The sequence below is a fragment of the Amphibalanus amphitrite genome, unplaced genomic scaffold (assembly GCF_019059575.1).
Source record: "Amphibalanus amphitrite isolate SeventyFive unplaced genomic scaffold, NRLGWU_Aamphi_draft 000326F_arrow, whole genome shotgun sequence".
NCBI lineage: Eukaryota > Metazoa > Arthropoda > Thecostraca > Balanomorpha > Balanidae > Amphibalanus > Amphibalanus amphitrite.
The window spans coordinates 631,641-659,340 of NW_024881821.1; the positions used below are offsets into that span (position 1 = coordinate 631,641).

The 27,700-nt window shown below is 47.9% G+C and overlaps 2 protein-coding genes across 5 annotated transcripts in view; both read right to left on the bottom strand.

The window, feature by feature from the left end:
• The window catches only part of LOC122388526 (putative mediator of RNA polymerase II transcription subunit 12), an 87,733-nt gene extending 68,480 nt beyond the window's left edge, over window positions 1–19,253 (bottom strand). The window contains exon 1 of the mRNA XM_043379709.1: window positions 18,546–19,253. Within this exon, the coding sequence (XP_043235644.1) occupies window positions 18,546–18,624 (79 nt within the window). The 5' untranslated portion in view covers window positions 18,625–19,253. The remainder of the gene's footprint in view (window positions 1–18,545) is intronic.
• A 1,491-nt stretch (window positions 19,254–20,744) lies between these two features.
• On the bottom strand, window positions 20,745–26,629 carry LOC122388527 (uncharacterized protein K02A2.6-like). Of its 4 annotated transcripts, XM_043379716.1 has the most exons (6): window positions 26,279–26,629; window positions 25,805–25,930; window positions 22,943–23,873; window positions 22,008–22,259; window positions 21,582–21,699; window positions 20,745–21,302 (listed from the first exon to the last, which is right to left on the bottom strand). In XM_043379716.1, the coding sequence occupies exons 3-6, from the start codon at window positions 23,507–23,509 to the stop codon at window positions 20,992–20,994; spliced, it is 1,248 nt and encodes a 415-aa protein (XP_043235651.1). In that variant the 5' UTR covers window positions 23,510–23,873; window positions 25,805–25,930; window positions 26,279–26,629; the 3' UTR covers window positions 20,745–20,991. The 4 variants fall into 4 exon arrangements, with proteins under 4 accessions (XP_043235651.1, XP_043235650.1, XP_043235648.1 ...); XM_043379715.1 differs by lacking the exons at window positions 25,805–25,930; window positions 26,279–26,629 and adding an exon at window positions 25,636–25,788 and having other exon boundaries at window positions 22,943–24,110; XM_043379713.1 differs by lacking the exons at window positions 25,805–25,930; window positions 26,279–26,629 and having other exon boundaries at window positions 21,582–21,603; window positions 22,170–22,259; window positions 22,943–24,058.
• Between the last annotated feature and the right edge of the window lie 1,071 nt (window positions 26,630–27,700).

Sequence of the window (27,700 nt, forward strand, 5' to 3'; positions counted from 1 at the left end):
AATTCATGACTTTTAACCCAGTGAATGAGTGACATTGTTCCTTGCTTGAGACATTATTGTCAAAAAGCCAAAGGTATAGGTATACTTAGATGATTGCAAATTGAAATGCCGCCAATGGACTTGCTTTCTTATCTTTTTTCAATAACTTTGACCTTTAGCCTTTGGCCTTTGGTTGAAACCGATAATAACAAAATATTTTAATTCCAACTTTATGAACCGAATCTCAGCTGTTTTCATAGCACCTTGCCGACTGTCGTGACTCAGCCTCCTTTGCTGATCTTACGCCCACTTGTTTCTGAATTCTACTCTTAACTCTTCCCGAGTGCCACTGCCATCACGTCTCGGCCCCCACCCTTGAACTTCACCTGGGCGCGCCCCTGCGTCGGCGCCGGTGCCAACACCACCTCCACACGTCCCTCCCAACTAGGTTAAACTCTCGTTGGTCGGCGACGCGGCCCTTCTCCAAAAGTCGTCTTCGGAACGTCGACGGCCGTCGGTGGCCGGGCGACACCAGCGCCCCTGGCGGCCGCCGGCGGAAACTGGCCGGAAGAGGCCGACGGCTGTTTGGGAGACAGGTGTGGCGAGGAGCGCTGTCAGGCGGAGCGGCAGATTTTCGGCAGGGCGGCGCAAACGTGGAGCGTTTGAGGCGATCACTATCTGCTTTTCGATGTTGGCAGAACCAAAGATGCAGAGAAACGCAGGACAGGTCAGTCTATGCCTAGGATGTACATAGGATAAACACATAAATTGATGGAAAATATATCATCCGATTAGGTAAACATGTGAGCAATTTACTTAAATTCATTAGTCGATGGACCAGAACATCTCAATTTCTCGCCATGTGTTGGAATTTGGAAACAATTTGCCGGTGAAGTAGCAAATAGACAGGTTGTAGCTAAATGAGCTTCAAACAATACAATTTACGTCGGATCCCAAGCAAACTGTCAACGACCACAACCAGTTACTTACCTTTCTAGCGGAGACCTTCCACACACAGAATTTCTGGTCTCTGCCCAGGTGTACCATATCGCTAGCCTGCACCGCATGGATTCGCTTCATGGCACATTTGCCGAGGCAGTATGTTGAGATGTCTGTAAAAAACTGCTTGCCGTGGTTGTGGCTTGAGGGGAGGAAGCCACTGGCCGACTTCTCTGACCCCTCCATCCCCCATACACAAACCTGTGCACTGAGCCAAAGGTGGCGGTGGCGGCGGTGGCGGCGGCGGGGGCTGGAAAGCGGTAGCGTTGAACGTTGAAGAAGCAGTTGAGAATGTGGGGCGTGGGCGGCAGGCATTGTCTGGGTTTACTGGGTTTATAAATGGTCTCGGAAAGTGGGAGGTGGTGTTGGCTGTGGTAGGGTAGAGATGAAGGCAGGGAAGACTTTAAGGGAGGACTGGCAAATAGGCAATGTTGCTGCAGTGGAACTAACTGTGGCACGGCAGCTGAAATGACTCAGTCTGTGGGCGCCGGAAGTAGCTTTGGGCGGCGGTGGAAGTGACTGTGAGCTCCGGAAGTAACTGTGGGGTACCGGCGTAAGGAGCTGTGAGCGGTGGCGGAAGTAACTGTGGGTCATTGGGGAGACTACATATGTGAGGCGGAAGAAACTGTGGTCCGCCCCGCACTAAAACCTGTGAAGGCACGAACCCGACAGTCTTGGCAGAGGCAGTGAGAGGAAGAGTCGGTTTTTCTGGGTCGTCAGTAAAAAAGCCAACCACCGACTGGGCAGTAACAACGTGACTGAAAATAGACGACGCCATTGTCCGCAGCATTCTTCCGACGCGCCGGAAGAAAAATATGACAGACCAGCAAAGCTCCACAGTCCTCAACCAGGGATCAAAGGCATAGCATTAGCGTTCTCTGGCTTATCTTTACAATGAACATCATAACTCGTGAACGAGATCAAATAGAACGTCACTGTAGCCTTCGGGTCGATGGGAAAGAAGGAAAGAGCATTATGAGACAACGAACTTTCTATGACTGGGTTTTAAGAGGTGTGGGAACTAGGAATAACATCTTCTTACCTAGAGCTTAGCTCAGGTGACATTTGACCGTGTCCTTTCGTACATCCAGTCATATTTCCACGTGGATGGAAATGTCTTACCTGAAATGAAAGAGAAACAAATTAATGGTAGGCCAGTTGCCTACGAAATTAAGTGCCCAGGCAAATAGTTATATTCTGCATCTGTTTCTCTGTTCGCTTGTTGGTTTGTCTGCCTGTATATCCCTCTCCACCTCTCTCTCTCTCTCTCTCTCTCTCTCTCTCTCTCTCTCTCTCTCTCTCTCTCTCTCTCTCTCTCTCTCTCTCTCTCTCTCTCTCTCTCTCTCTATCTCTCTCTCTCTCTCTCTCTCTCTCTCTCTCTCTCTCTCTCTCTCTCTCTCTCTCTCTCTCTCTCTCTCTCTCTCTCTCTCTCTCTCCTTCCACAATGCTCGCTCCAGAAGTTGAAGTTCCTTCAATATCTCAATGGAATGCCATACGTCACGCTTTGCTCTTGTGATGGTTGTTGCTTCCATTGCACGACGAAAAAGCTTCCACGCTTGATAAACGCAGTCCAGTACGAGCGATGGCTGCGTTCGATGGCGCGTTAACCACCTCAGTCAGCTTCGCATCACCAGAAAACATTAGTATAATGGCAGTGCAAGCGTAAATAATGATGACATACGGAAAACATTAATAACTACGTACGACGCATAACGATCACAAAAAAGCGGCCACGTAAAATGTCAGTGCACCTTTTCCCTGCCTTGCAAAACCAACACAACATTTTCACGCGTCGAACACATTTAGTGGATTACGGCGGTGGCCATTTTTACTGCGCTCTTCGAGGACTCAAGCTGCAATCTTTCAGCAGCACGTGCTGACCGAATGCGCAGATCGGATCTGCCGGTTTGGTTTTAGAAACGAGACGGAGACTGGTGACGGCGGTGCGACAAGACGAATGGAGCCTCTCTCGGCTGGCGGCTCGCGCAGCCCGAGGGCTAACGCTCCCACCCAAGGTCACTCGGGGTGGACAGTGGCAAAGGCGGCGCCAGCGCACTGTGCAGCACCACAGCTGTCTAAGTGGAAATAGAAGTTTCTTGGAGAATGTTAAAATATGTTAGAGTGAGAAGAATCAAAATCTGTAAAACTATCATGCCTAGTTCCCTCTATTCATCTCTCTTTTTCTTTCTCTCTTTCTCTCTCTCCTCTCTCTCTCTCTCTCTCTCTCTCTCTCTCTCTCTCTCTCTCTCTCTCTCTCTCTCTCTCTCTCTCTCTCTCTCTCCTTTACGCACGTGCTTGTGTGTGCGAGAGCGCGTGTTAGTGCAACCATTCGGACGTGCGAATCCTCATAGAAGGAGCATATTTGCGCCTGATGATTATCATGTAAATCGCTGCACTATAAACGCGACGGTAGGCGTGAGAGATGCCTAAACTTCGAATAGCCTCTCTTTCTCTCTTGATCTGAACTATTCAAAGGGCGAGAAGGAAAAGTTCACTCCCCCAATCTGCTCATTTCTGGCGACGCCTCTGGCTTGTCTGTCCAATCGCAGTCGGCGGTGGCGAGGCGGCACCTGCGCTATTGCGTCAATCGCAGAGATGGCAAACGCACTGGCGGTGCGATTAGGCAACAATACACGACAGGGCATTGCAGCCGATCGGTAGGGGAGAGCAGGAGAGGAGAGAGGGGGAGAGCTGCACGGACCGCTTCCGTCGTCCCGACAGACGACGGCGAGGGTGGAAGGAAGACAGAGGGAGCGAGAGGAAATGCTGCGCAGAGGAGAGGGGAAGTGAGAGAAGAGAGAAGGAGAGAAGGGGAGAGAGAGAGATAGATAGAGAGAGAGAGAGAGAGAGAGAGAGAGAGAGAGAGAGAGAGAGAGAGAGAGAGAGGGAGAGAGAGAGAGAAGGAGAGAGAGGGAGAGAATGGGGGAAGAGATAGGAAAGGAGAGAAGAGGGAAAGATGATTTGGATGGTGATGGGTGATTGGGTGAATAGGGTAGGCTACAAAAATGTTCCTCACACTGCAGCATTTGAGAGAAAGACCAGTGCATAACGTTGAATCCAACACTCAGATGACTGCAATGGCTTATCTTACTTCAATGGCGTTTGGTATAACTGTGACCAAAAGTGTTTTGAACACGATCTGATTAGTTGTGAAGCTGTAAGTGACTAAGTTATATATTATCCTCAAGAAAACGGTGAGCCAGGTGTCTCACTGTCTATACCTAAATTGCAGGATTGCATGGGTAATTAAATAACGTAACGAAATACCGATGTAGCTGGGTGAATTCATCACGCCACTTGCGCAAACAAATCGACTAATTAACCCTCGCCCGCACATGGGGGGGGGGGGTGGTTGCCACCCCCCCCCCCCCCAGGTAGTCTTTCTGCTCTGCACTCAACATTTTTAGAGCTAGAAGGCTGATTTTTCGTATAGCTGCTCCTCTATCCTTTTTTGATGTCCACTGAAAATTTCAAGTTTCTGTGACCTTTGGTTTCGGAGATATGACCTTGTTTTTCAGGTCATGTCATGACCCAAATGGCCAATTCTCGACATCTTGCGTTGGCTATGGGCCTTGTGAGCCTTTGACACCTTGATTTCGGCCTTTTTTACCAGTCTTACCTCCCACCCATCATGGAACATGTTGTTCGACGATGTACAGATGTCAAGGTCAAGGTCAAGGTCAACCTAGGTCATCTAAGATAATTGCGTTTTAGGCAAGCTGAATTTACTTTTTGTGAAGTTTTTTGACTGCATTTTTGGTAAAAGCTTCTCAGATCATGATTTCATGTGATATGGACCCGAAAACAATCGGTGCATACATCAGTATACACACCGACACACACAGACATACAAACACATATAGTTGACCTTGACCTAACTTGACCTGAAATGACCTCAGCAGTAAAATACTGGTCGGATAGTGTGACAAAGAGGTTCTAGCTGGCTTGGCACCAGAAAACAGCATCGTCATCGGTATTTGATAAGCAGCGCACTTGATATCCAACGGTGACCCAAAACAGCAACATTTTTTAGTTTGACCTGACCTGGAAGGTCAATGACTGACCTGAGAAGGTAAAACTGGGTATCATTGGATTCGTCTCTTCCCAAAAAATCTTTTTGGTCTTTACTGCTAAGCTCTATCTCCAACAGGAACGAAATGGCGCGGGGGGGGGGTGGCAACCACTTTGAATGAATCTAGTAGAATGTACTGATTCAAATGGATCTCTTGATACTAAAATATTTAATCCCTTCCAAAGATTAGCATCATCTGATCTGCACCTGACTCATGAAAAATTTGAAGAACTGAGATCTTCATGCAAATATTTCTCCCTTCCCCAAACACAAAATTTGAAAACTACTCCTGACCTCAACCAACTCAGTATCCTGCATGTTAACGCCAGATCTATTTCATCTAATGACAGATTTGATGAATTCCAGCTTTTCCTACAAAGAACACAATGTACATGGCATTTCATATGTGTCTCGGAAACATGGTTATCAAATGAATCAGTAAATAGTCATCAGCTTCCTGGTTTCACAGGATACTTCAACAACAGGGTCGGAAGGAGTGGAGGAGGAGTTGCAATTTATGTCAATGATAAATATGTTAAATCCTCATGTGATATAAAATTAAGCACAATGTCATGCACCCAATCCCTTTTTATTGAATGTCAAATAACAAGCATAACTGGAGTGATTGTTGGCATTATATACAAACCTCCTGATTTGGTAAACAACTTGTTTCTAGATGAACTCACAGCCTCTCTTGAACAGATTGAGAAAAAGAATAAATCAACATTTATTGCTGGTGACTTCAATTTTGACTTACACAATATTGAACAGGACAGTGCATGTCTAGAATTCTTCAACATCATGACTTCTCACAGCTACTGGCCAACAATTTCAAAATCAACAAGAGTCTCGGAGGACAGATGGTCACTGATTGATAATATTTTTTGCAATAACCTTGAGCTCTTGTCCTATTCTGGCATCATATATGATGACTTTTCTGACCACTTCCCTATATTCACATGCTGTACTAAAAAAATCAACCCACCTGAAGACAATTGGATTACCACCTTCAATTATAACAAAGTCACTGAACTACAAGAATACCTATCCCAACAGCTCTCAACATTCCATACCATCCCTGATGCAAATACTGCAGCTGATACACTTATCAATGCATACTCTTCAGGCATAGCATTGTTTAGCATTAAGAGGAAGTGTACTAGGAAAACAACAGCCATAAAACCTTGGATATCTTCAGCAATTCTCACCTCAATAAATACCCGTAGCACTCTATATAGAGAAAAAACAAAGAATCCTACAAATAGAAACAAACTTGCCTATCAAAGACATAGAAACTGCCTCAATGGCTTGATAAGGGAAGCGAAGAAAAAGTACTTTCAGGAACAATTATTGCTTCATAAGACAAATTCAAAGAAAATGTGGGAAATACTCAACAGTTGTATAAATAAGAATCCTAGAAAATCTGAAGTATCTACTGCCTTCAGTGATGCGCATGGAAATCCCATTGAAGACACCAAGCAAGTAGCTCACTTATTTAACAATTTTTTCATATCAATTGGTGAGAAGCTTGAACAAGAAATCCCAAATACCAGAACTGATCCCCTGGATAGTGTCACTTCCAGTGAAAACACATTTGATCATTTTCACCCAACAAATTCTGCAGAATTAGACTCCATGATAAGAAATATGAAAAATGTTGGTGCTGGTATTGACAACATCAATTCAAAAATATTCAAAAATACATATTCAGCAATACTCAGTCAATTGGTTCATTTAATAAACATATCGTTGAGTACTGGAACATTTCCTGAAAGTATGAAGATGGCTGTGGTGAAGCCATTATACAAATCTGGAAGTAAAAATATATTTAGCAACTATAGACCCATTAGTATCCTTCCCTATCTTTCCAAACTTCTAGAAAGATTGTACACCAGAGAATCAATGCATACCTCATACAGAATGACATATTATGTAAGGATCAATTTGGCTTTCAAAAATCCTTATCAACATACATGCCTATAGTACTCCTGCAAGAACGAATAACAAAAAGCATGGAAAATGGGAAAATGTCCTCAGCGGTATTCATTGACCTTAAAAAAGCATTTGATACAGTGAACCACAACATACTCATCAGCAAATGTCGTAAATACGGATTTACTGGTCATGCTCTTCGCTTTATCAAGTCATATCTCACAAACAGACAACAATGTGTAGAATTTAAAAGTACTAGATCCTCTTTTCAAAGTATTAAGCTAGGAGTGCCCCAAGGCTCTATCCTAGGCCCCTTACTCTTCCTTATATACATAAATGACTTAAAAAATGTATGCAAAAAATCAGAATGCCTTCTATATGCTGATGACACAGCCTTACTTTTTGAAGGTGAAAATACACAGGAACTACAAGAAAATATGAATAAAGAACTTGAAGCTGTATCCATTTGGCTTCAAGCAAACAAACTCACACTCAACGTACAAAAAACCATTTACCAAGTATACAACCAAATGGGTAATATCATTAATTTGAACATTATGATACATGGTGAAAAATTGAAATAGCAGAAAAAGTAAAATATCTAGGCATCACTATTGACCCTGCCTTGAAGTGGAAATACCACATCGATAACATAGCAATCATTATCAGTAGAAATATTGGAATCTTGAGTAGAGCGAAGTACTTTCTTCCTGAAAAGTCATTACTCTTGCTCTACAACTCACTGATTCTTCCTTACTTAAACTATTGCTGCCTAATCTGGGGTTTCACATATCCAACTTATCTCCACAAAATCGAAGTATTACAAAAACGAGCAGTTCGAATTATAGTAAATGAACATCGTCTTGCACATACTATGCCCATATTTCGTAAGCTCAATGTTCTTAAAGTAAACGCACTAGCTAGACAACAACTTATCATGTTCATGTATCGAAAATTCGCTTCACATTTACCATCACAACTTAACCAATTGTTTGCTACAGTAGATCAGGATAATATAAGAACAAGAAATAGACAACATTTTCACGAACCCTTCTCGGCAAAACGTTATCGTGCACAAATAGCATCATGGATAGGACCGCGTGTCTGGAATAATGTCGTTGCATCCCAATTCTCTATAACAACCATTAATCAGATGTCTAAATCTCAGCTAAAAAGACACGTCAAAGCATACTTCATACAAAATATGTAAGCTTTCTCGAGAATTTCCTCTTGAATTCTCGCTATCCTTTCATTGCAACTTAATTTCAAATGTACTTGCCTCAAAACTGCACTAATTGCAAGTAAATCACTTTTCATCGAAATTATTTTCATCATCGTCACCATGAATAACTCTGGCGCTGGAGCAAGGAGCCTGACCAGCAACAAGCTTCGCTTAGCTGGAAAGGCTTTTCTGCCCTCAGCATTGACCGGCCGAATTTTTGACCAGAGCGAATCCCCACGTATGTTTGCATGACGTGTGAATGAGCGATTGTTTTTTCTACTCTAGATGAATGCATGCCCTTCTGAGTGAAAGTTGCTTTCGGTATCGTAGTAGAGAACAGTCATCTGTCTGGTTTCAGCAGTGGCTACTTTCGCATTCTGTTCTTGTCTCCGCCTAAACCCGCTACCCCTTCTCTCATTTGCTTTTTTTAGTTTTATTTCCTTTCTTAGCAGGGAGTGCCGCGACTTATCAGTTTATTTTATCTGGTGTTAACGTAAGGTTCTGCTAGTCGCTGGGTTTGAGGGCGGGGGCACTCCTGGTCACCTGATCATGGGTGGCGGAGTAGTTCGAAAAAAAAAACCACCCCCCCCATGTGCGTTCTAGGATGGGAAAATGGCATGTGCGGGCGAGGGTTAAAGTTTTGGCACAGATAGGTGCGTTCTGTGCGAGACGTTACCTGGCCAAGTGCAAAAGTGTTGCAGCTTTCATGTTGAACAGGTGCTCATGGTAAAATTCCACCTAGCCATGAACTGCAAACGTACCCCAACTGCTTACTGCCTGAAGTTGCAGAGTTTCAACTCAACGCTTTGTAAGAGGCGGATCATATGACCCCTGCCCCAGTGGTAATTTTCCTGAACTTTCAGCTCAAAAACCGGTTTCAAGTGCCTCTTAGTCTAAGCATTATATACTATAATACTCGTATATAAGTGATTTTCTGATAATATCAAAAGGAGCCTCAAGGTCAATTTATATATAGGAAAGAAAGTGGCAGCTTACAATCCGAAAATACTTTCATTCATCTGACAAAGTATTTATTATCGTAGTAGACACCAGGACCTTACAGCACTATCGCGACATGGCTACTTGAATGCCAAAACCGTAACTTTGCTTTTAAATCCACGACCACCGCGCACAGGAAATTCTGTTAGCATTCCTGAGTCACCCCTTGTCCTACTTGTGGGTGCTCTGTGCCAAACCCCAATAGCTGCGGAAGCCGACTCTGACAGCTCCGCCACTGTGCCAGTTAGAAGATGACATGTTGGTCGTTTTTTGCCGCAGGTTGGTGAAGAAAACAAGCGATTCAGTGGCTCGGTTGCCCGGTGACTAACTGCATGCTCTCCGTCCCCCCTACATCTGGGGAAAATCTCAGAGATAACGGGGGAGGAGAGGTAGGTTAGGAACGAGACGAACCTCACAGGAAGAGGCGAGCACGATGCTCTCTTTGAAAAAGGGTAGAAAAACGACCCTGCTAATGAGAGTCTTTTGTACTTCTTCAAGGAGGAAGTGGAACAAGAAAAACAGACGAGCGTTGAAAGAATGGGAGCTGAAAGTGGTGGAAGGTGTTAGAACGTGTGTTCTCTTAAATGGAGAGGTCGTGTTTTTGCTGCAAATGTTCGGATATCGGCCAATGCTGATGTTAACCGTCTGACGCAACTGTTGAGTCTATTGATATGATAAAAAGGCGATGCTTGGAGTTTGTTTTTTGGCATTTTTATCAGCTAGACCAATCGCAGCTTTATGGATGAATACATTTATGAATCATATTCATTTCATGCATTTATGTATTCTATGTAATGCATCTATGATATTCATACATCTATGTAATATCTATGAATAAGTAAAAGCAAGTAAATACAGACTTCCCAACAAATAACAAATTTTGAGGCACTTCAGCAGCTTTCAAACTGCATAAGCTGCTCGTAAATTTGTCACCCATCTAAGAGGAGACTGCAGTCTTCATTTTGGTCAACAGTGCTCGATTCAAAGTCCTCTCGATCTTAGCTGCTAACACCGAGCTCCATGGACATTTGACGTCAATTGAGATAGCCGAAACCCCTGACAGCTGCCTCCACCTGTACCAGCGACGCCGTCGGAATGTTTGGAATTTTCCGGTGCGCCTGAATCACCGGGCTGGCTGGAGGGGCGTCGGAGGAACAATCAGCGCCTCCCTCGCGGCTGCTGGTGCCCAACTCCAAATGTCACGCTGCTAAATCGGGTCTTGGCGTCCGCCGAGGCTCGCTCGGAGCCAGGCATTTGGACGTTCGGAGGCGATGACGGTTATTATGTATGTATGTATGTATTTACGTCATGGGGCACATCCACATAGTTCAGTGGCTATTCCGCACCCTGCAGTCGCAAAGATAAAAAAACGGTCATTTAGGTCAACATGCACACATGCACACGCACTAACCCACACACGCCTGCTCTTTAAAGTACACCTAGCCGACGCCGCCCCGCTGCTTCATAAGCAGGTGTTGCCTGAGTTCTTTCTTAAAGCCTCCAGTAAAGTTTCGCAACTCACGTGGCAAAGCATTGTAGGTGGTAACGATCGAGTGCTTAAAACGACGCCTGCCTGACTCCGATCGACTCGCCGGCATGACTAAATGGTCGGCGTTCCGTGTGGTACGATGGTGAACATCACCACGAGTGACTAGGTCGCTGGCGATCGACTCGGGCTCCGATGTCACTAACATGCGCTTCAGTAGGATAAGACCGCGGTATAGATACAGGTGCTCTGCAGTAAGCCAGTCAAGACGGTCCAAAACGTCGCTGATGTGATCGTACCTCCTTCGACCGGATAAGACACGGGCGGCAAAGTTCAACACCTTCTGAATGCGCCTCATCTGGGTCTTGTTACACACGCCGTATACGACCAAGCAGTATAAAATGCGCGAAATGACAAGTCCCTGAATGAGCGTCAACAGGGTTGACTGAGGCAGACTGTGCCTGCTGTGGCTCAATCCGCACAGGATGCCAGTGCATTTTTGCACAACGCTGTCTACATGCGGGGTAAAAGTCATATGCTGGTCGAAAGTGACACCCAGGTTTAGGACGGCGGCGGAAGCGGCGACTTCGGCATCCATTAACTTGATGTTGACTGTGGGGAGACGTTGAATGTTTTGTCGCGAGCCAAGAATGATGAACTGGGTCTTTTGTGCGTTAATTTTGATGCCGTTTTTGCCGAACCATCGAGAAAGGAGGGCCAGGTTGTGCTCCATGTGCTGCACCAGGGAGCCGATGTCGCCGATCCCACCGCTGACTGCCACCTGGGTGTCGTCAGCGTATTGCACGACGTGAGCGCCCTCCGTGTACAAAGGTAAATCGTTGGCATAAATCGAAAATAAAAGCGGTCCGAGCGCTGAGCCCTGATACGTGCCGATCGGGTTAGGAAGCGCCTCTGAAGTCACAATCCGCCCTGAGGCGGCATCCTGAAGCTGCACCCGCTGGTAGTGACCGTCAAGATAGCTGCTAAACCAGCGGGTGTCGACGCCATATAGTTGAAGTTTGTGCAGCAGTGGGTCATGTGGAATCACATCAAAACATTTGGAACAGTCGAGAAGACATAAAAGCGTGATTTGACTGCGGTCCATAGCCGTAAACACGTGATCAGTGACGGATAAAAGCGCCGTGTCGGTCGAGTGGTTATATCTAAAACCGTGCTGAGATGACGAGAAGAGGTGATGAGCGGCGAAGTAGTAAAAGAGCTGCTCGTAGACAACGCGTTCGACGATTTTCGCTATGGTGGGTAAAATAGAAATGGGCCGATAGTTCGCGACCTCGGTAGACTTGGACGATTTCTGAATTGGATGAACAAGCGCCACTTATATATATATTATAAGTGGCGCTTGTATATATATATACACTATATATATATATATATATATATATATATATATATATATATATATAATATTGAAGAGATTCCTTTGAGAGGGGTATTGGTGAAATATGGACAGCGGCTAGCTCTTGATGATTTTGTAGAGATAAACCGAAAACGATAAATCAGTCGCAGCCGGAAGTTCTAAGGTCTACAAATAAATCAAAATCGTTCAGGGCGACGCTGAGAACGTTTTTACAGCTTATGATCTGTAATGAAGTTTCATTGATTCACACATTTTAGGTAACTTATTATGTTATTTCTTTTCCCGTTTTTTTTATTGTTTTTTTTTACGAACTTCCTGTCAGCTACATGCCTAACTTTTCAACCTCGCGACGATCAGGCACGTCAAAAACCCTCACTAAAAAACTGTTGGCAGCTGCACTTCCTCAGCCATCCCAACAAGCAAAAGCCAGACTAAAGAGGCCGTTTTGTGAGCCAAACTTCTGTCTACAACTGTGAGCCAGACTACAGCTTGCCGACAAATTTTGGCCGCTAAATTGGATCCGGAGATGGCCGCCGAGGCACGCTGGAATTTGGCGCGCCACCTGTCCTTGGCGCCCGACGATTGTTCGCGCCAAATCTCAGCGTCCGCCGCCATGCACTTGGTGGCAGAGCGGCAGATTAAAATCCAAATAGCGCCGGTGCCAGCGCGGGTGAGTCACCGCTGGCGTCGGACCCAGTGACGGGGGGGGGGGCGGTGCCGCCCCTCGCCCGTCAGACGCGGAATATTTACTGAAACGGTGGCACCACCTGGCCGCCGAGACAGACGGATGTTCACTGTTCAAGGAGTAGAAACACCTAAATACTGGATGTTCTGAGTGAATTGTAGGTTTTTTTTTTGTTTATTGGTGCTTAGGTACTCCTTCAAGGTTTTCGCTTAACCTCGATTTAAAGGTCAATTAAAATGTTTAAGAGAGATCATATCGTTTCTGTTCGTCTGATTTGCCCCTGGTTACCCCGGTATTTTTCGATTTTGTTATCATTTTGGTGCGCAACACTCGAGTGGCAAGCTATGCAGTTACTCAGTCATGCATCTCCTCCAAATAGACCTCAGACACAAATAAACAGCAAAAAGCTGATGAAACTCCCAACCAATGCTATCATTGTGATCTTATGCTCCGGTCAATCCTGCAGGGGAGGGGGGGGGATAGCCTTCTTGCTAAGAGTCCCGGTCAACAGAAGAAGAGATACTCAGTCCAACTCATCGTAGACGTTTTGATCACCCATTTTTGTAGATTGTTGTCCAACCGTCTTGCAATAATCCTTTTAAGGACCCATTCCATTTCAATTCATTGAAGTTCATCCAAACGGGAGCCTGATTCACCATCCCCCTCCCGCCCCCCTTCCCCCTCCCCCATGAGAAGCCATGATCTGTAAAACCGTATCCTACGCCCCCGATCTAGAGCTGTTTAATTTGTCATAGGTTCTAATCGGGGAGCGTGCTATTTTCTTTGGCCGCTCAGTCAGAGTTTCGAGCGCAGAGGGCATAGTTGTGTGGGCCTGACCTGTCGGGCCCACTGCCCCTGCCTTAGGTGACCTTTTGGTTACACTTTTCGGCGATAGACGGAATGTATGTAACTGTCGAACGATGCGTCTAAAGTGAAGTGATAGTAAAATGTCGTGATTGGAATAGGAACATGTTTTATGTAAATATCACATTAAAAAATTAAGAAATTTTATAGCAGTTTAGCAGCCGAAGTGATAGTTGTTAAACCTAGCGGACGCAATGTTGATGTTTTCAACTCGAACACACTTTCATCTTGCTCGACTACCAGCGATATTGATGCAAGCCTGAGTAATGTGGCACCGTCAAGTCAACCATCGCCCGGGAACATCATTCTCGAAGAGAACTCAGCCTGTGAGTTTGTTGTTCCCCGTCAGCAATGCATTGCCGCTGCAGAAAACAAATGATCCCGAGTCGACGTTATCGTGGAATGGAGCAAACACCTCTGAACATCAACGGAAACAAATCAGCAAGTGCTTTCTGAAGAAGAATGGTCGGTATGTAGGTATTAGGCAGCCGAAGCAAACCGAAGCAAAAGAAAAATATTTTTTTTGGCTTGGGTAGGATGGCGCTTGCTAGAGACTAAGTTTCGTATTCTAATAATGATAATACTTTTGGATCAAGGTCGACACGTAAGTTGACATAATTCATCACGTTTTCACTCCAGTCTAATCTTGTCTATTTCTTATAATGATTTGTTTATTTTGCATTTTGTTATTTTTTATGTAAATCAAACATTAGCGAAATAAAACCAAAGCCGTCGAAAAGCCGAGTCCACCGATGTGGCCGTGGCATCGGGTTGGTGTCGCCCCAGGTCAGGGTCAGGCAGCCAATCCGTCGTGGGGGGGGGGAGGCTCTGTCTTGGGCCTCGTTAGGATGGCTTTGGCTCGGTGCGAACGGTAATCCATTATGAGCTTCGCCGACATTTGTGTGTGGACCGCTTGTGTACGGGAGACTAGGAGGACATGGGATTATGTGCGTAACTAGAACAACAGTGCGTGTGTGAGTGACGAGAAGGCATACGTACCTAATGGTAGAGGCAACTTTCTTCAGCTCTGTCTCTAATGCAGCACATTTGGTGGAAGGAAAAAAGTCGACCAATCGCTGCAGTGCAGCCTTATACGAGTATGTGTGTATGATCAGCCAAGTATGATCTCTAAGATAATCTCAATGGTGCTTCATTCACAAACGTGTATTTCGTCATAGAAACCCTAATTTACGTTTAGTTTTGATCTATGACGTTATTTTCGTAAGAGCTACTGTGGAAATCGACAGTCCTTTGCACTTAACAGACATAGAACGATTGGACATGAACAATACCATGGCCGGCGTGGCGTGCGCCGGTGCAGTGTACATACAGTCAGTCTTAAAAGTACCGCGCAAAGTACCGGTGGATCCATCAAGCCTGACCGAGGAAGGTCCTGCTATAATTTGAAGGTCACCGAACAAATTAACCTGGGGAATGGGCGAGGATGTCAATTGCTTCGGTGACTCACATTTGGCAGTCCTTCCACGATCGGGCTTGATGGATCCCCCGCACTGTTGCGCGGTACTTTAAAGACTGACTGTACATAAGCCTCTCTTTAGCAACCTCTGTGTAGTGTGTAGTGTGTATCCCTCTGCATCCTCCTGTGGCCAGCGTGGCGCAGCGTGGCGTGCGCCCTGGCGGCCTCTGTGTAGTCTGTATCCCTCCATATCGCTCTGTGGCGTAGCGTGCGCTGGCGGTCTCTGTGTAGTCTGTATCCCTCCGTATTTCTCCGTGGCCAGCGTGGCGTTGCGTGGCGTGCGCCGGCGGTCTCTGTGTAGTGCGTATCCCTCCGTATTTCTCCGTGGCCAGCGTGGTGTGGTGTGCCGGCCGCCGGGTGTCAGTTGCCGGGGTTAGGTGCTCTGTTTGTTTCGCTCTCCTCTGAATCGCTCTGTGGCAGCTAGTGTAAGGCACTCGCTGTATCCCTCCGCATCTCCCTGTGGCCAACGCAGCGTGGCGTGCGCAGGCGGCCTCTGTGTAGTGAGTAGGCATCCCTCCGTATCCCTGTGGCCGGCGTGGCGTGGTGTGGCGCGTGCGCCGGCGGTCTCTGTGTAGTGTGTATCCCTCCGTACTTCTCCGTGGCGTGGCGTGCGTGTGCCGGGTGTCAGGTGCCGGGGTGAGTGATCGTCAGAGCAGACGCAATCGAGACGCGCGGCGGCCGCGCAGCAGAGCGATCCGCAACTGACAGCTGCGAGCCGTTCAGAGGAGCCGCCGCGGCCGTCCCGCGCCGCCTCTCTGCTCTCTCCAGTGCCCGCTCCGCAGTCCCGCTCTTTCTTTCATCTTTCATCTCTTCCGCCCATCCCGTTTCACCCTCCACCACCAACTTCCGTTTGCTGTTTTTTTTTTATTTCACCTATTTTATTTCACCTATTTCACCTGTTTTCTTTTTTTATTTCACAACAGGCCTCCTTTTATTGCGCAAAAATTTATAAAATTTTGTCATTGACTTGTACTTGATGCACATTTTGACATCGTTTTTTCACTTTTTACTTTTGAAAACGGGATTCTAGCATGGGATGGGTTGCCATAGCTCAATCAGTCTCAGAAAAGACCAGTCACATCCGCGCTTCACTATCACGGTACACATCATTATAGAGCTGGGACAGACACCCGCCATCACCGACCGCGCCGCCATCAAGCGGCGGGAGACCTAGCTTCGGGCCAAGGTCACATGAGGCCACCAATCATTGGCTGGCAAGCTACCGAGCACGGTTGCTTCATGTTCACTGGAATTGAGTGGACAGTGCACACCGGCCGACTTGAACCAGCTTTTAGAGGGGTAGGAGCTTCACCAAGCGGAGATAATAGCAGATTTATGGTTTGGTTTGACGCATCTCTTCTCGCTTTGTCCCTCGCTTTTCTCTCATCTGCCTCTCGCTCATCTCTCTCTGTCTCTCTCTCTCTCTCTCTCTCTCTGTCTCTCTCTCTGTCTCTCTCTCTGTCTCTCTCTCTCTCTCTCTCTCTCTCTCTCTCTCTCTCTCTCTCTCTCTCTCTCTCTCTCTCTCTCTCTCTCTCTCTCTCTCTCCTTCCGTCCCTTCTCTACCCGCACCCGTCGATACCCAGCAGCAGAGCGGTCCGAACAGACATTCAGAGGACTCCGCCTGACCCCGTTCCTACAACGGCATCTGGCGGACGACCCACTCGGCTGTCTGGGATCTGACCCTGTCTGGCACAGGACTCAGCCCACGCCGGGACACGTCAGCCCCATCCCCCCCCCACGTCACCCCCTCTTCTGACACACAGTGTCACCCCCGCAGTCACCGCCCCCCCCCCCCGCCGCCTGACGCACTGAGGTGTTGGCGAGCTGTGTCATGAGAGATGTGTCATAATCGTGCGGAAACGGTGCCCTGACACATTTGCTTAAAATTATGTCCTGCGGCTATTCACCTGGCAAATCAAAACGACCGACCCGCCAAAAAAAGGGAGATTATTTTAGTAGCTAAGCTAGGATAGTTTTGGTAAACTTTCAACGATTTTGGAGCTGTCTGAGGCTTTGAGCGTTGTTTAGCGTTGTGAAATGTTTTAAATGATCGGATATTTTTTGTTTTTGTTGTCTACTTTCACGTTAAGAATCACAATATTAGACAAATAAAAAGTATAGCAAAGGAGGGGTGATTTATGCATCACATATGCTATGCTGTTACAAGTGCCTATCGGTAGGTATTTGTCAAATGTAGCTTTCCACAGCCTAATAAATCGTGGAACTGCTGCAATCATCCATACCTGAAGCAAAACAATAACCATCTTTCACCCACTCACTTCCAAAAGCGCTCCTTCCGTTTGTCAAAAACCCTGCACTCAGCTGCCGGAAGGCCACATCATCCGTTACGTCACGTCATACGCTCCAATAAGCGAACCGTCTGTTTGTGACCTCCCCCTGCGGCGCAGGGGCTGGTGGTGACGTCATACCCGGACCGGAACGTGCGACAGGCGCAGCACAGTTTTTTTTCTCGGAAGTTCATGCTGTTTTTCGTTTTCGTTTTTTAGAATACCATTCAATGATCCTTAGTGGCCAAGAGTTGCAAAAGAAGGAACGCAAATGCCAACTTATTATCTTGGTGTCATAAAGTAAGTTGCTAGAAAAATCATATCTTAAAGCAGACATTCCTCTTTCTGCTCTTAGCAATTATAAATGAAATTCTAAGACTGCAATAGCAGTTTCTGCTTGTTAGAAGGGTCGTTGCAATTGCTCGAAGTCGTAGCACTGTTTGGACACTTCCGGGCATTGCGTTATGTCCTAATACGTCTACGATTTTAGCACCAAATCGTGAGAACCATCCGAAGGGTACTGGATTTTCAAATGAACTTGTCCGTAGATACATCATCCATCATCAAAGTATGCAAAGTTTCACTGGCCAAGTTCCAGAAACCACCATCTTTCGGCAATCAATCTCCAGTCCGAGAACATCGGCGATCTTCTTCCACAATCTCCTCCGTCTCTCCACTGTAGCGGACCCCAGTGGCAGCACTGAAAACAATTAAATTTGATCCTTCTGATAGACGAGGGGGCCGGGCCGCCCCATACTTTTCAGCCATTTTTAAAGTAACATCTTTATTTTTATTTAAATAGAAAACTAAGAGCAGGCAATCCGAAATGGTTCAATAAGGTGAGATGAGCACAAAACTGCAACGAATTCCTTCATTGGGGTATTGGGGCTCCAACAAGGTGACAATGAAGTTTCGCTCCCCCCCCCCCCCCCTCCTACACATTTTTCGTGAGGTTCCGAAGCCCATGACCCTTCTCCTAGACAAGAAAGAAAATTAAAACAATTTCATCAGAAAAGTTTGCTTTACATTCAAATAGAAGCAAAATCAGAGGGGCTTTTTGAATTTAGAGAGCTTTCTTGAGGGTATTTCCAACAGCGTCCCAGACTACACCCTTTCTGGATCCACCAGTGCTATCCCAGCCCCCTGTCTTCCCTCGCAACTTACCTTGACAGTGTTTGCAGTGTACCGTGTTGGGCGTTCGGGGATCGGTCTCTTCATCGGTAGCGGCTGCTCCGATCGGCATTCTTCGTCCGCATCTCTGTCTGGTGCTGCGCGGCAGAGCGGCCCTATCGCGCGCCTCCGGTGCCGGCCCCCTGCCGTCCGGGCCTGGTCACTGCGCTAACACCATTCGGAGGAAGTGTCGGAGGTGTTGCTACAGCAAGATGGTGATTTTTAGCTCCGAGAGAGCTTCCCAGGTGGGACGAGAGTTCTCACTGAGAGGAAGTCCGTGGTTCGCACGGTGAGCTTCACTAGTTTGAGAGAAACTAGAAGCTGTGAGCTCAGTCCGAAAGTAGCTCAGTTGCTCAGCTCGCTCTCACCCCGGTCCTTGGAATTCTCAGTCACGTTAGCTCCTCTCACACAGGGTCCAATCACACTGACACTGACTCTTCTTTCCCCCAGTTCCACACTTCCTTGATGGATGAAACCTCCTGAGCAACACTCGAGATCCGCCAAAGCCAGACCGTCAACCCAGCTCTCCAGCGCCAGTCTACCGAGGGACCACAGCTGCCTTAGATGCACTTGCAGCTGCTGGGAAGCTGCAGCTGTCGAAGCTGCCGAAACACCACTCTCTCCTCTCTCTCTACACGTGGAGTTGGCCCCCGGTTCACCATCCACCCGACTGGCAGCCGTGCTGATGGCGGACACCGTGGTAGCGCCGGTGGCGGACGGTAGGGCCGGCAGTCGAGGTATTTTGGGAGTCTGCCAGGCCCGGCGCGCGCAGCCCGAGGCACAGGTGACCGCCCCGCGGCGGAGAGAAATGAGGGCTGCTCGGCTACCGACGACCCTGATAAACCGAGTACAGGGGTGGAAAACAGAATACAGGAGGGATTATCTTTGGTAATAGATGGGAAGACGAAAAATTTATCAGGGAGATGTCAGGTGAAGTTGCAGAATGTGCTGTATGAGCAGACACCCCACAAACATGTGTGACATTCAACTAAGTCCAGGCAGATTACACAATACACAGTGGTCAGAAATGGTATTTTTTGCACTGTCAACTCGATTCAGTAAGTAACTTATCTGAACTAGTTTTAGACCATAGTACCATTTTGGCTTTTCAATGCAAAAGCACTGTGTTGGACAGGTGGGGTGGGGGGGGCATATCTGGCTGCTTTTTCAACCTTACGCATGTGTAGGAAAAACCGGGGCACGTGCCGCTTGGTGCCGCTTAACTTGATAAAAGTTAAGCGCCTCAGCTTGGCATCCCGTGTAGACATTAAGCCCTCTCTCCCCATGCAGCAAATCAGGCTCATCCCTGAAAAGTTTGCGATCGTGTCGATCCTACCTTGGATCCTACATCTTATTTCCTAGAAGGTTTGACTTAAATGCAGGTGAGGAAGTGCGCTCTTTTGAAGCTCCACCGATTTATTTTTTCGATTTCTTTATGTGTCACCTCAAGGGTGGGGTGAGATTCAGGACATCGACATAATAAAACAATAACGTAATGGAGAGAAGTGGAAAGGCGTCCTGTTGTTGGAAAGGTGTCCTGTTGTCACCAAAGACGACTTGTACGTATTTTCTGAATCATTTCCTCTCTGCCCTAATGCAATGGATACTGAATATGTAGGTAGATTGCAGCGGATGGCTAGCGGTCACTTGCAAAGTCAAATGAAGTTTTACGAAGACATGAGCTAATGTGTTAAAACCTTTTCATAAAAGAAGCTACAGAGCTGCAGATGCTCCTGTTGTGTTAAATGTTGCTCTCGCTGACATAACAACAATATACGAGATATACAACAATATATAACAACAATATACAATATACTCGTATTGTTGCAATTTATGTATGTGCGATATGTAACATCCAGGCTCAGCACGGACCTTTATTGGCACCGCTCCAACTCCAGACTGCCGGCCGCCGCTCCGGCCCGGCGGTCGGCACGCTCACACCGCCACTCAGCTGACCCAGCGCCCCGGGTCATAGACCGCGGTCAGGGGCCTACAATCCCGCCGGCCCAGTGACACTCAAACCATCACATTACCTCCCTCCAAAAAAAACAACAACAAACAAACAACAAACGCCATTCCTGGCTCAGAAACGAAAAGAACACAACAGCTACACAGAAGTCTCAAGTGTTCATTAACACATATCTACCCAGCACCGGGTCTGTAGTAGTCCGGCTTGCGTCGTTCCCGCTGTGATCGACGCAGTGTGACCGACGGAACACCTTCCGCTCTCTCTAGTGAGCCCGACAGCCCTCGGGACACCAAAGAATCCCGAGTCACGCCCGTGGCAGTCCCTTCGCTCAAAGTCTGACTCTGATCACCTGTACACGCGCGCGCACTCGAAGTCTGATCACCCGCACACACGCACGCACCAGAGGGGGGACGAGCAGCCGGAGACGACTGTACTCCGGGACTCTCCGAGCTCTGCTCAGGCTGGCCGGCGTCAGCCGCCGGTCTCCGGTCCGAGATCACCACGGGATCCTCCTGCTGATCGTCCTCCAGCCAACCCTCGTCCGGCTCGCCACCCGCCAGGTCCCGCCTCTCCCGCAGCCGTCCGAAGTCGCAGACGTCCGTCTCCGTGCGATTCTTCGGAGCAGAGTCGCCCGCAGACCGCAGCTGATCGAAGTGACGGCGCCACAGTCGACCATCGTCCAGCCGGACCTCCGCCATCGTTGCACCGAGGAGAGAGACGACCACTCCGGGCGACCAAACCGGTCCGCTCCCGAAACCTCTGGCGTAGACTCTGTCGGACACCTGAAATTGACGGCCTTTAGTACGCATATCATAGTACTCTTTCTGTCTATCCTTCTGCTGCTCTACAGTCCGTTCCAAGTCCGGTTTGAGAAGTTGCAGTCTCGTCTTTAACTCTCGACCGAACATCATTTAAGCAGGCGTTACCCCCGTTGTTGCATTGGGTGTTGAATGGCAGCTGATCAGCCATTTAGCAAGTTTGACGGACATGGTTCCGGAAGTAGATCTTTGAAGCGCATACTTTACTTCCTTGACGTACCTTTCCGCCAACCCGTTACTTGCCGGCCTGTGAGGAGCCGTCCTCACATGACGGATGCCGTTCCTCCTCGTGAACCGCTGGAACTCCTCCCCGATGAAGGCCGGACCGTTGTCCGAGACGATGGTGTCCGGGAGGCCGAACCTGCAGCACAGCAAACGAAGAGCATCCACGGTAACAGCGCTGGACGTAGAAGTCGTCAACACAACCTCCACCCATTTCGATGTTGCATCAACGACCACCAGTACATACTTCCCATTCACAGGCCCGCCGTAATCGACATGAATTCGCGACCAAATTTTTCTCGGCCAATTCCACTGATGTAGCTCGTTTCTTACAGGATGGGGCCTGGTTTGTTGGCACCCATCGCAAGAGCGCACGAATCGCTCGATGTCTCCATCTATATGAGTCCACCACACACATGTTCTCGCCACAGCTTTCATCCGACTCACCCCAGGGTGTCCTTCATGTAGCTCGTGTAAAACGTGCTTCTGTGCCTTGGCAGGCACGACCACTCGGCTGCCCCACAGCAGCACTCCGCGGATCACCGACAGCTCATCTCTCCTGTGGAAGAATGAGCGGATGTCCTCCTCGTCAGGCCACTCACCAGTCTCTATGGCCTGCCGCACCCGACTCAGCAGAGTGTCCCGAGACGTCAGCGCAGCAATCCGGGAGGAGTCCAATGCAAACTCCTCCTCCAAGCTCTGCAACAAACACACCATCTCAGACACCTCATGGTCACGCTCCTTCGAGACGGGAAGCGGTAATCTGCTGAGACCATCGGCATGTCCTATCTGCGTCGTTGATCTGTACTGAATCGTGTAATTGTACGCGGATAACCGTAGCGCCCATCTCGAAATCCTTGCGGATGCTGTCGCCGGAATCCCTTCATGCTCACCGAACAGTTTGACCAGTGGCTTGTGGTCAGTCACCAAAATGAATTTGTCATTTCCAACAAATACTGGTGAAACTTCGTGACGCCAAACACCAAGGCCAACGCCTCCCTCTCAATTTGGCTCATTTTCTGCTCAGCTTTGGATAGCGATCGTGAAACAAACCCCACTGGCTTCTCGGACCCATCTCTGTATCTGTGTGAGAGCACTGAGCCAATGCCAACAGAGGATGCGTCACAAGTGAGCACAAGAGGAACGGTTGGATCAAAATGCGCCAGCACTCGTTCCGACGTTATCAACGTTTTTGCCTCATTGAAAGCACTCTGCTGCTTTGGTCCCCAGGCCCACAAAACATCCTTTTTCAAAAGCTCATGCAATGGTGACAGTACCTCAGATCGGTTTGGTAGAAAACGAGCATAATAATTCAGAATGCCCAGGAAACTTTTCAGCTCTGACACGTTTTTGGGACTTGGCGCAGAGTGGATGGCTCTCACCTTCGCCTCTGTGGGGTGACAGCCCTCAGCGTCGATCCTGTGTCCCAGGTACTCCACGCTGTCCACGCAGAATTTGCACTTCTTCTCCGACACACGGAGTCCGGCATCTTGCAGCTTCTCCAACACCGCAGATGTGCGCTGTAAGCAGTCGTTCTGGGATTTCCCAGTTATGAGCACATCATCTAGGAAAACACAGACACCAGGCATACCATTCAACAACTTCTCCATCTCTCGCTGAAACAACGCCACCGCCGAGTTGACACCGAAGCCCAGGCGTCGATACCTGAGAGGTCCAAGGTGAGTGTTAATCGTCAGGATATCTCTGCAGTCTTCATCCACCACGCACTGCTGGTAGGCCTGGCTCAGATCGAGTTTGGTGAAGACTTTGCCTCCCGCCAGTGAGGCAAAGAGATCTTCTATCCTTGGAAGTGGGTATTTGTCAACACGAATGGCACGATTTGCTGTCAGCTTGAAATTCCCACAGATTCTGACACTGCCGTCTGACTTTAACACCGGTACAATCGGAGCACCCCAAGCTGCATGTCCAACTGGTTCAAGCACACCCATGTCAATCTCTCGCTTTAGCTGCTCATCGACCCTTTTCTTCAATGCAAAAGGTAGCGGCCTCGGTTTGTAAAACTTGGGAGCCACACTACTGTCAATGTCTAGTTTAACTTTCACCCCCTTGAGCTCACCCAGGCCTGGCCTGAACACTTCAGCGTATTTCTCTTTCAGAGCCGTGACAGCATCACTTCCACTCACCGAGAAGATGTTGAACCAGTCCAGCTTCAGGTTCCCAAGCCAGTCGCGCCCGAGGAGGTTTGGTCCATCTCCTCCGACCACCACCAGTGGAAGCCATCTCGCCTGGTTGTTGTACTTCACGTCCGCGATGAATTCACCCACGACCGGAATCTTGGCTCCAGTGTAGGTTCTGAGGACAGACTTTGGCTTCTTCAACTCAGGAGTCGGATGTATCTCCTGAAACGTCTTCACATTCAAAAGCGAGACAGCCGAGCCCGTGTCAACCTCCATTTGTATGACTGTGCCCTCGACATCAACATCAACAATGACCGGCTGAGACGCATTTTGAACGGCGTTGACTACGGTATGAATCCTATCTGAGTCAGAATCAGACTCGTCAGAAATGGGTGGGTCCCTTTCCACCAGCCTCAGTAGGCGGAACTATGGTCAAGCGTACCCATTTTCGGGAACGCATTTTCGTTCCCATGTTTGGGAACGATAAACCCAAATATGGGAACGCCATGTAGGCATTATTTAAAACAAGAAAAAGAACCGTTAAATGACGTCCAAAAAATATAAAACGATCGTGAACCGCCTGATAGTTGTCTCAATATTGTTGGGAAAGAGTTTGATATTGTAAGGCCCATCGTAGTTTCAAATCGTTCCCCTATTTCTAAAGCAGTCCATCACCCGGGCCGCGAGCCCAAATTTGGGAACGCTCTCGTACACTGGCGCTGCAAGCGTTCCTTATTATGGGAACGGCGTACCCAAAATTGGGAACGATTTCACCGACGCCTTTCAGGGGCTCTTTTCATTAACAAGCATCACGTCCAACGCCGCAAATTATTGTTAACGCAACAATCATCAGATGACCTTTCCGGCAAGACCGTTGCATGTTTCGCCCGGTCTTCTGCGCTTTTATTCCCGTCGATCTCGCAGCGGGCACGCCCCCCTCTGCAGGATTACGTAATCCACAACGCTCAGCGATGTTCAACAAGGTCTTCCATACCTATATCCACCGTCCGCGCCGAGGGTGGAGACATGTCAAGCACCTGTCTGCTAATCACCGAGAGTTGACGAGCACAAGAAGTATCCAAAAATGGGAACGCTGAATATGTTACACCCTCAAAACACCTAGTCCCAATGAAAATCTAGTTTTTTCCTTTCTTAATGAGTGTAAGTGGCAAAAGGCCTGGTAGGATGGGCACGAGGAATGATCGAAATCAGCATAAAAATTATAAATAAGCCACACAGAGCGACCTATATCAGAGAAAATCCCCCCAAACGATCATGCTTAGAAACGCCGAAGACAAAAACCACGCTCATGACGCTGCTTATAAAACAACGCTAAACAGCTAGCATCCAAATAAAATATGTCTTTAGGGACTGATAAAATACAGCTGAATGATTTTAAACCACTGAAACTGAGTTTACAACAGTAGTTCGGTAAAATCACTGACGTTCTACGCGGTCGATCGCCCCGACACCAAAAGTCAACAATATTACCTCGGGACTGTCCGCGTGTTCGCTTGCATATGTCAGCATCTGGTGTCGCTAGAATGAAACTTCATAACCAGGCGAAAATTATTATACTTGACCTCAAAATGTAAAAAATGCTTCATTTTCCTTAAAATTGCATGTTAAATGTCGTATAACCCATATTTCCACCATTCTGTCATTTTAAAAAAATCATTAAAAATATCATTCCACGGTCAATTTCCTTGTTCCACGGTCAGATTAAAGATAACTTTATGGAGATTTAGTAGATACTTAAATCAGCGTGCACTTTTTTGAGACGTGATGCACTTTTGAGTTTTAGTGGGCGAACGGCCGAAAAATTGCCTTCCGTTCTCATAAATGGGAACGCCCGTTCCCATATTTGGGAACTCCGTTCCCAAAAATGGGAACGTTCCTATATTTGGGTACTCATGACCATAGTTCCGCCTACTGGCCTGGTTGTCTGGGAGCCCCCTCGTCGGGTTTGAGACTGTTCTCCGCTCCCTCTGGGGACTACACAACGGCGTGCTAAATGTCCAATTTTTCCACAATTGAAACATTTGAAGCTGGCGTAGCGACATGTTTGGGCCGGATGAGAACGGCCACAGCGGTGGCATGGCTTACCGCGACTGCGTTGGCCGGCGTGCACTTCATTGATCCCACCCGGCGTCACGTCCCGACCCGGCACAGAGATCTCGTTGACGGTGCTCTCCTGTCCTCCGATGATCCTGGCGTCCCTGGAAGCCGCTTCTAGTGACAGACAAATCCGGTTAGCCTGAGAAAATGTCAGTGTCTCTTCCGACAACAACTTCCTTTGCATCTGAGCATCATTCACTCCACATACCAAACGATCTCTCAACATCTCATTCAGGGTCTCTCCAAAAGAACAGTGCTCAGTCAGCTTCCTCAGCTCAGCAACATACTCTGCTACTGACTGGCCCTCCTTTCTACAGCACGTGTTAAATTTGAATCGAGCCACAGTCACAGACGTTCGAGGTTTCAAGTGACCATTGAGCAAAGTCACAATTTCTGTGTACGATTTGTCACCGACTTTGCCTGGCGACACCAAACTCCGTAACACAGAATAGGTATCCTTACCGCATTGTGAAAGCAGGTAGGACTTCTTCTTGCCACTGTCAGTCACATTTCTTGCATCCAAGTAAAACTCAAATCTCTCGAACCACTCTTCCCACACATCTTCGCGTAAATCAAATGGGGCTAAACTGAAGCCTTCAGCCATCTTCCATAGCACGATATTCACCTCGTCGCCAATTGTAACATCCAGGCTCAGCACGGACCTTTATTGGCACCGCTCCAACTCCAGACTGCCGGCCGCCGCTCCGGCCCGGCGGTCGGCACGCTCACACCGCCACTCAGCTGACCCAGCGCCCCGGGTCATAGACCGCGGTCAGGGGCCTACAATCCCGCCGGCCCAGTGACACTCAAACCATCACACGATATTTCACCTTAAACGAAGTTCAAACTTCAAAGTTATAGCATCACAAATGTTTCCAGAAACTAAGTGCACGCCCGTTAGTTTTCGAGTTATGCGTCGCTTGGTTCAAAACGTTACCATCGGGAAAATCTAACCTTTGATGACCCCAGTGACTTCAATATTGACCCAATCTAAGCATGGCCTAGAGATAGTAGTGTTTGAATCTTCTTTTAGATGCTGTCGTTTGACTTGAGTTTCCTTTCGACACGACTACAACTCATTTTTTTATAATCAGATTTGGCGATTGCTCCATTAGAAGAGCAAACTGCATTCAAAGCGGCATTCACTATATGTAGTTCAACACAAATTGGCACCGGACGAGTATCTGATAAACGAACCGCATACCTACATTGAAGTCAATCAGGGATGGCATTAGTCGTCCCAACTCCCTCGAGTTTATCGCAGGCCCCCGAGAGGCAGCGCACCATTCGCAGGATTGCTATTTTTAGCTCCCGGAATAGCCTAGCTGTCAAAGCGCCTCTGTATTTACCGTTTCTCGCTGTTCGCGCAGAGTTAGCGCCTTAGCGCAGTCGGGACAGCAGGGGGCCCGGAGGCACGCGATAGGACCGCTCTGCCGCGCAGCACCAGCCACCAGCCAGAGATGCGGACCCAGAATGCCGATCGGAGCAGCCGCTACCGATGAAGAGCCTGAGCCACGAGCCACGAGCTGTGCGCTGCAGCATGGGCGAGGTTGGTAATGGGGGGATGGGTTGGTGTGTAACAAGATTAGAGAGATAGGAGAGATAGTAGAGATGAGAAATGGTGGGAAAATGCAGGGAAATGGATAGAGTGTCCATACTTTCTCGAAAAAAAGCCGAGGCACGCCTTGTGCCACGCCCCCAAGGCCCATCACGTGATCGGCCTCCGACCGCCGACCACGGCATCAGGCTGTGAACCCGCTGCTGTTTTGCGACTGCCGCGACCTCTATTCTAGTTCTAGAGAAACCTTGGTATTCAAACCTGCCACTGGTGACGCTGCAAATGCTCATTGTTGAGCATTGCCAATTGCCATCCCACAGATGCTA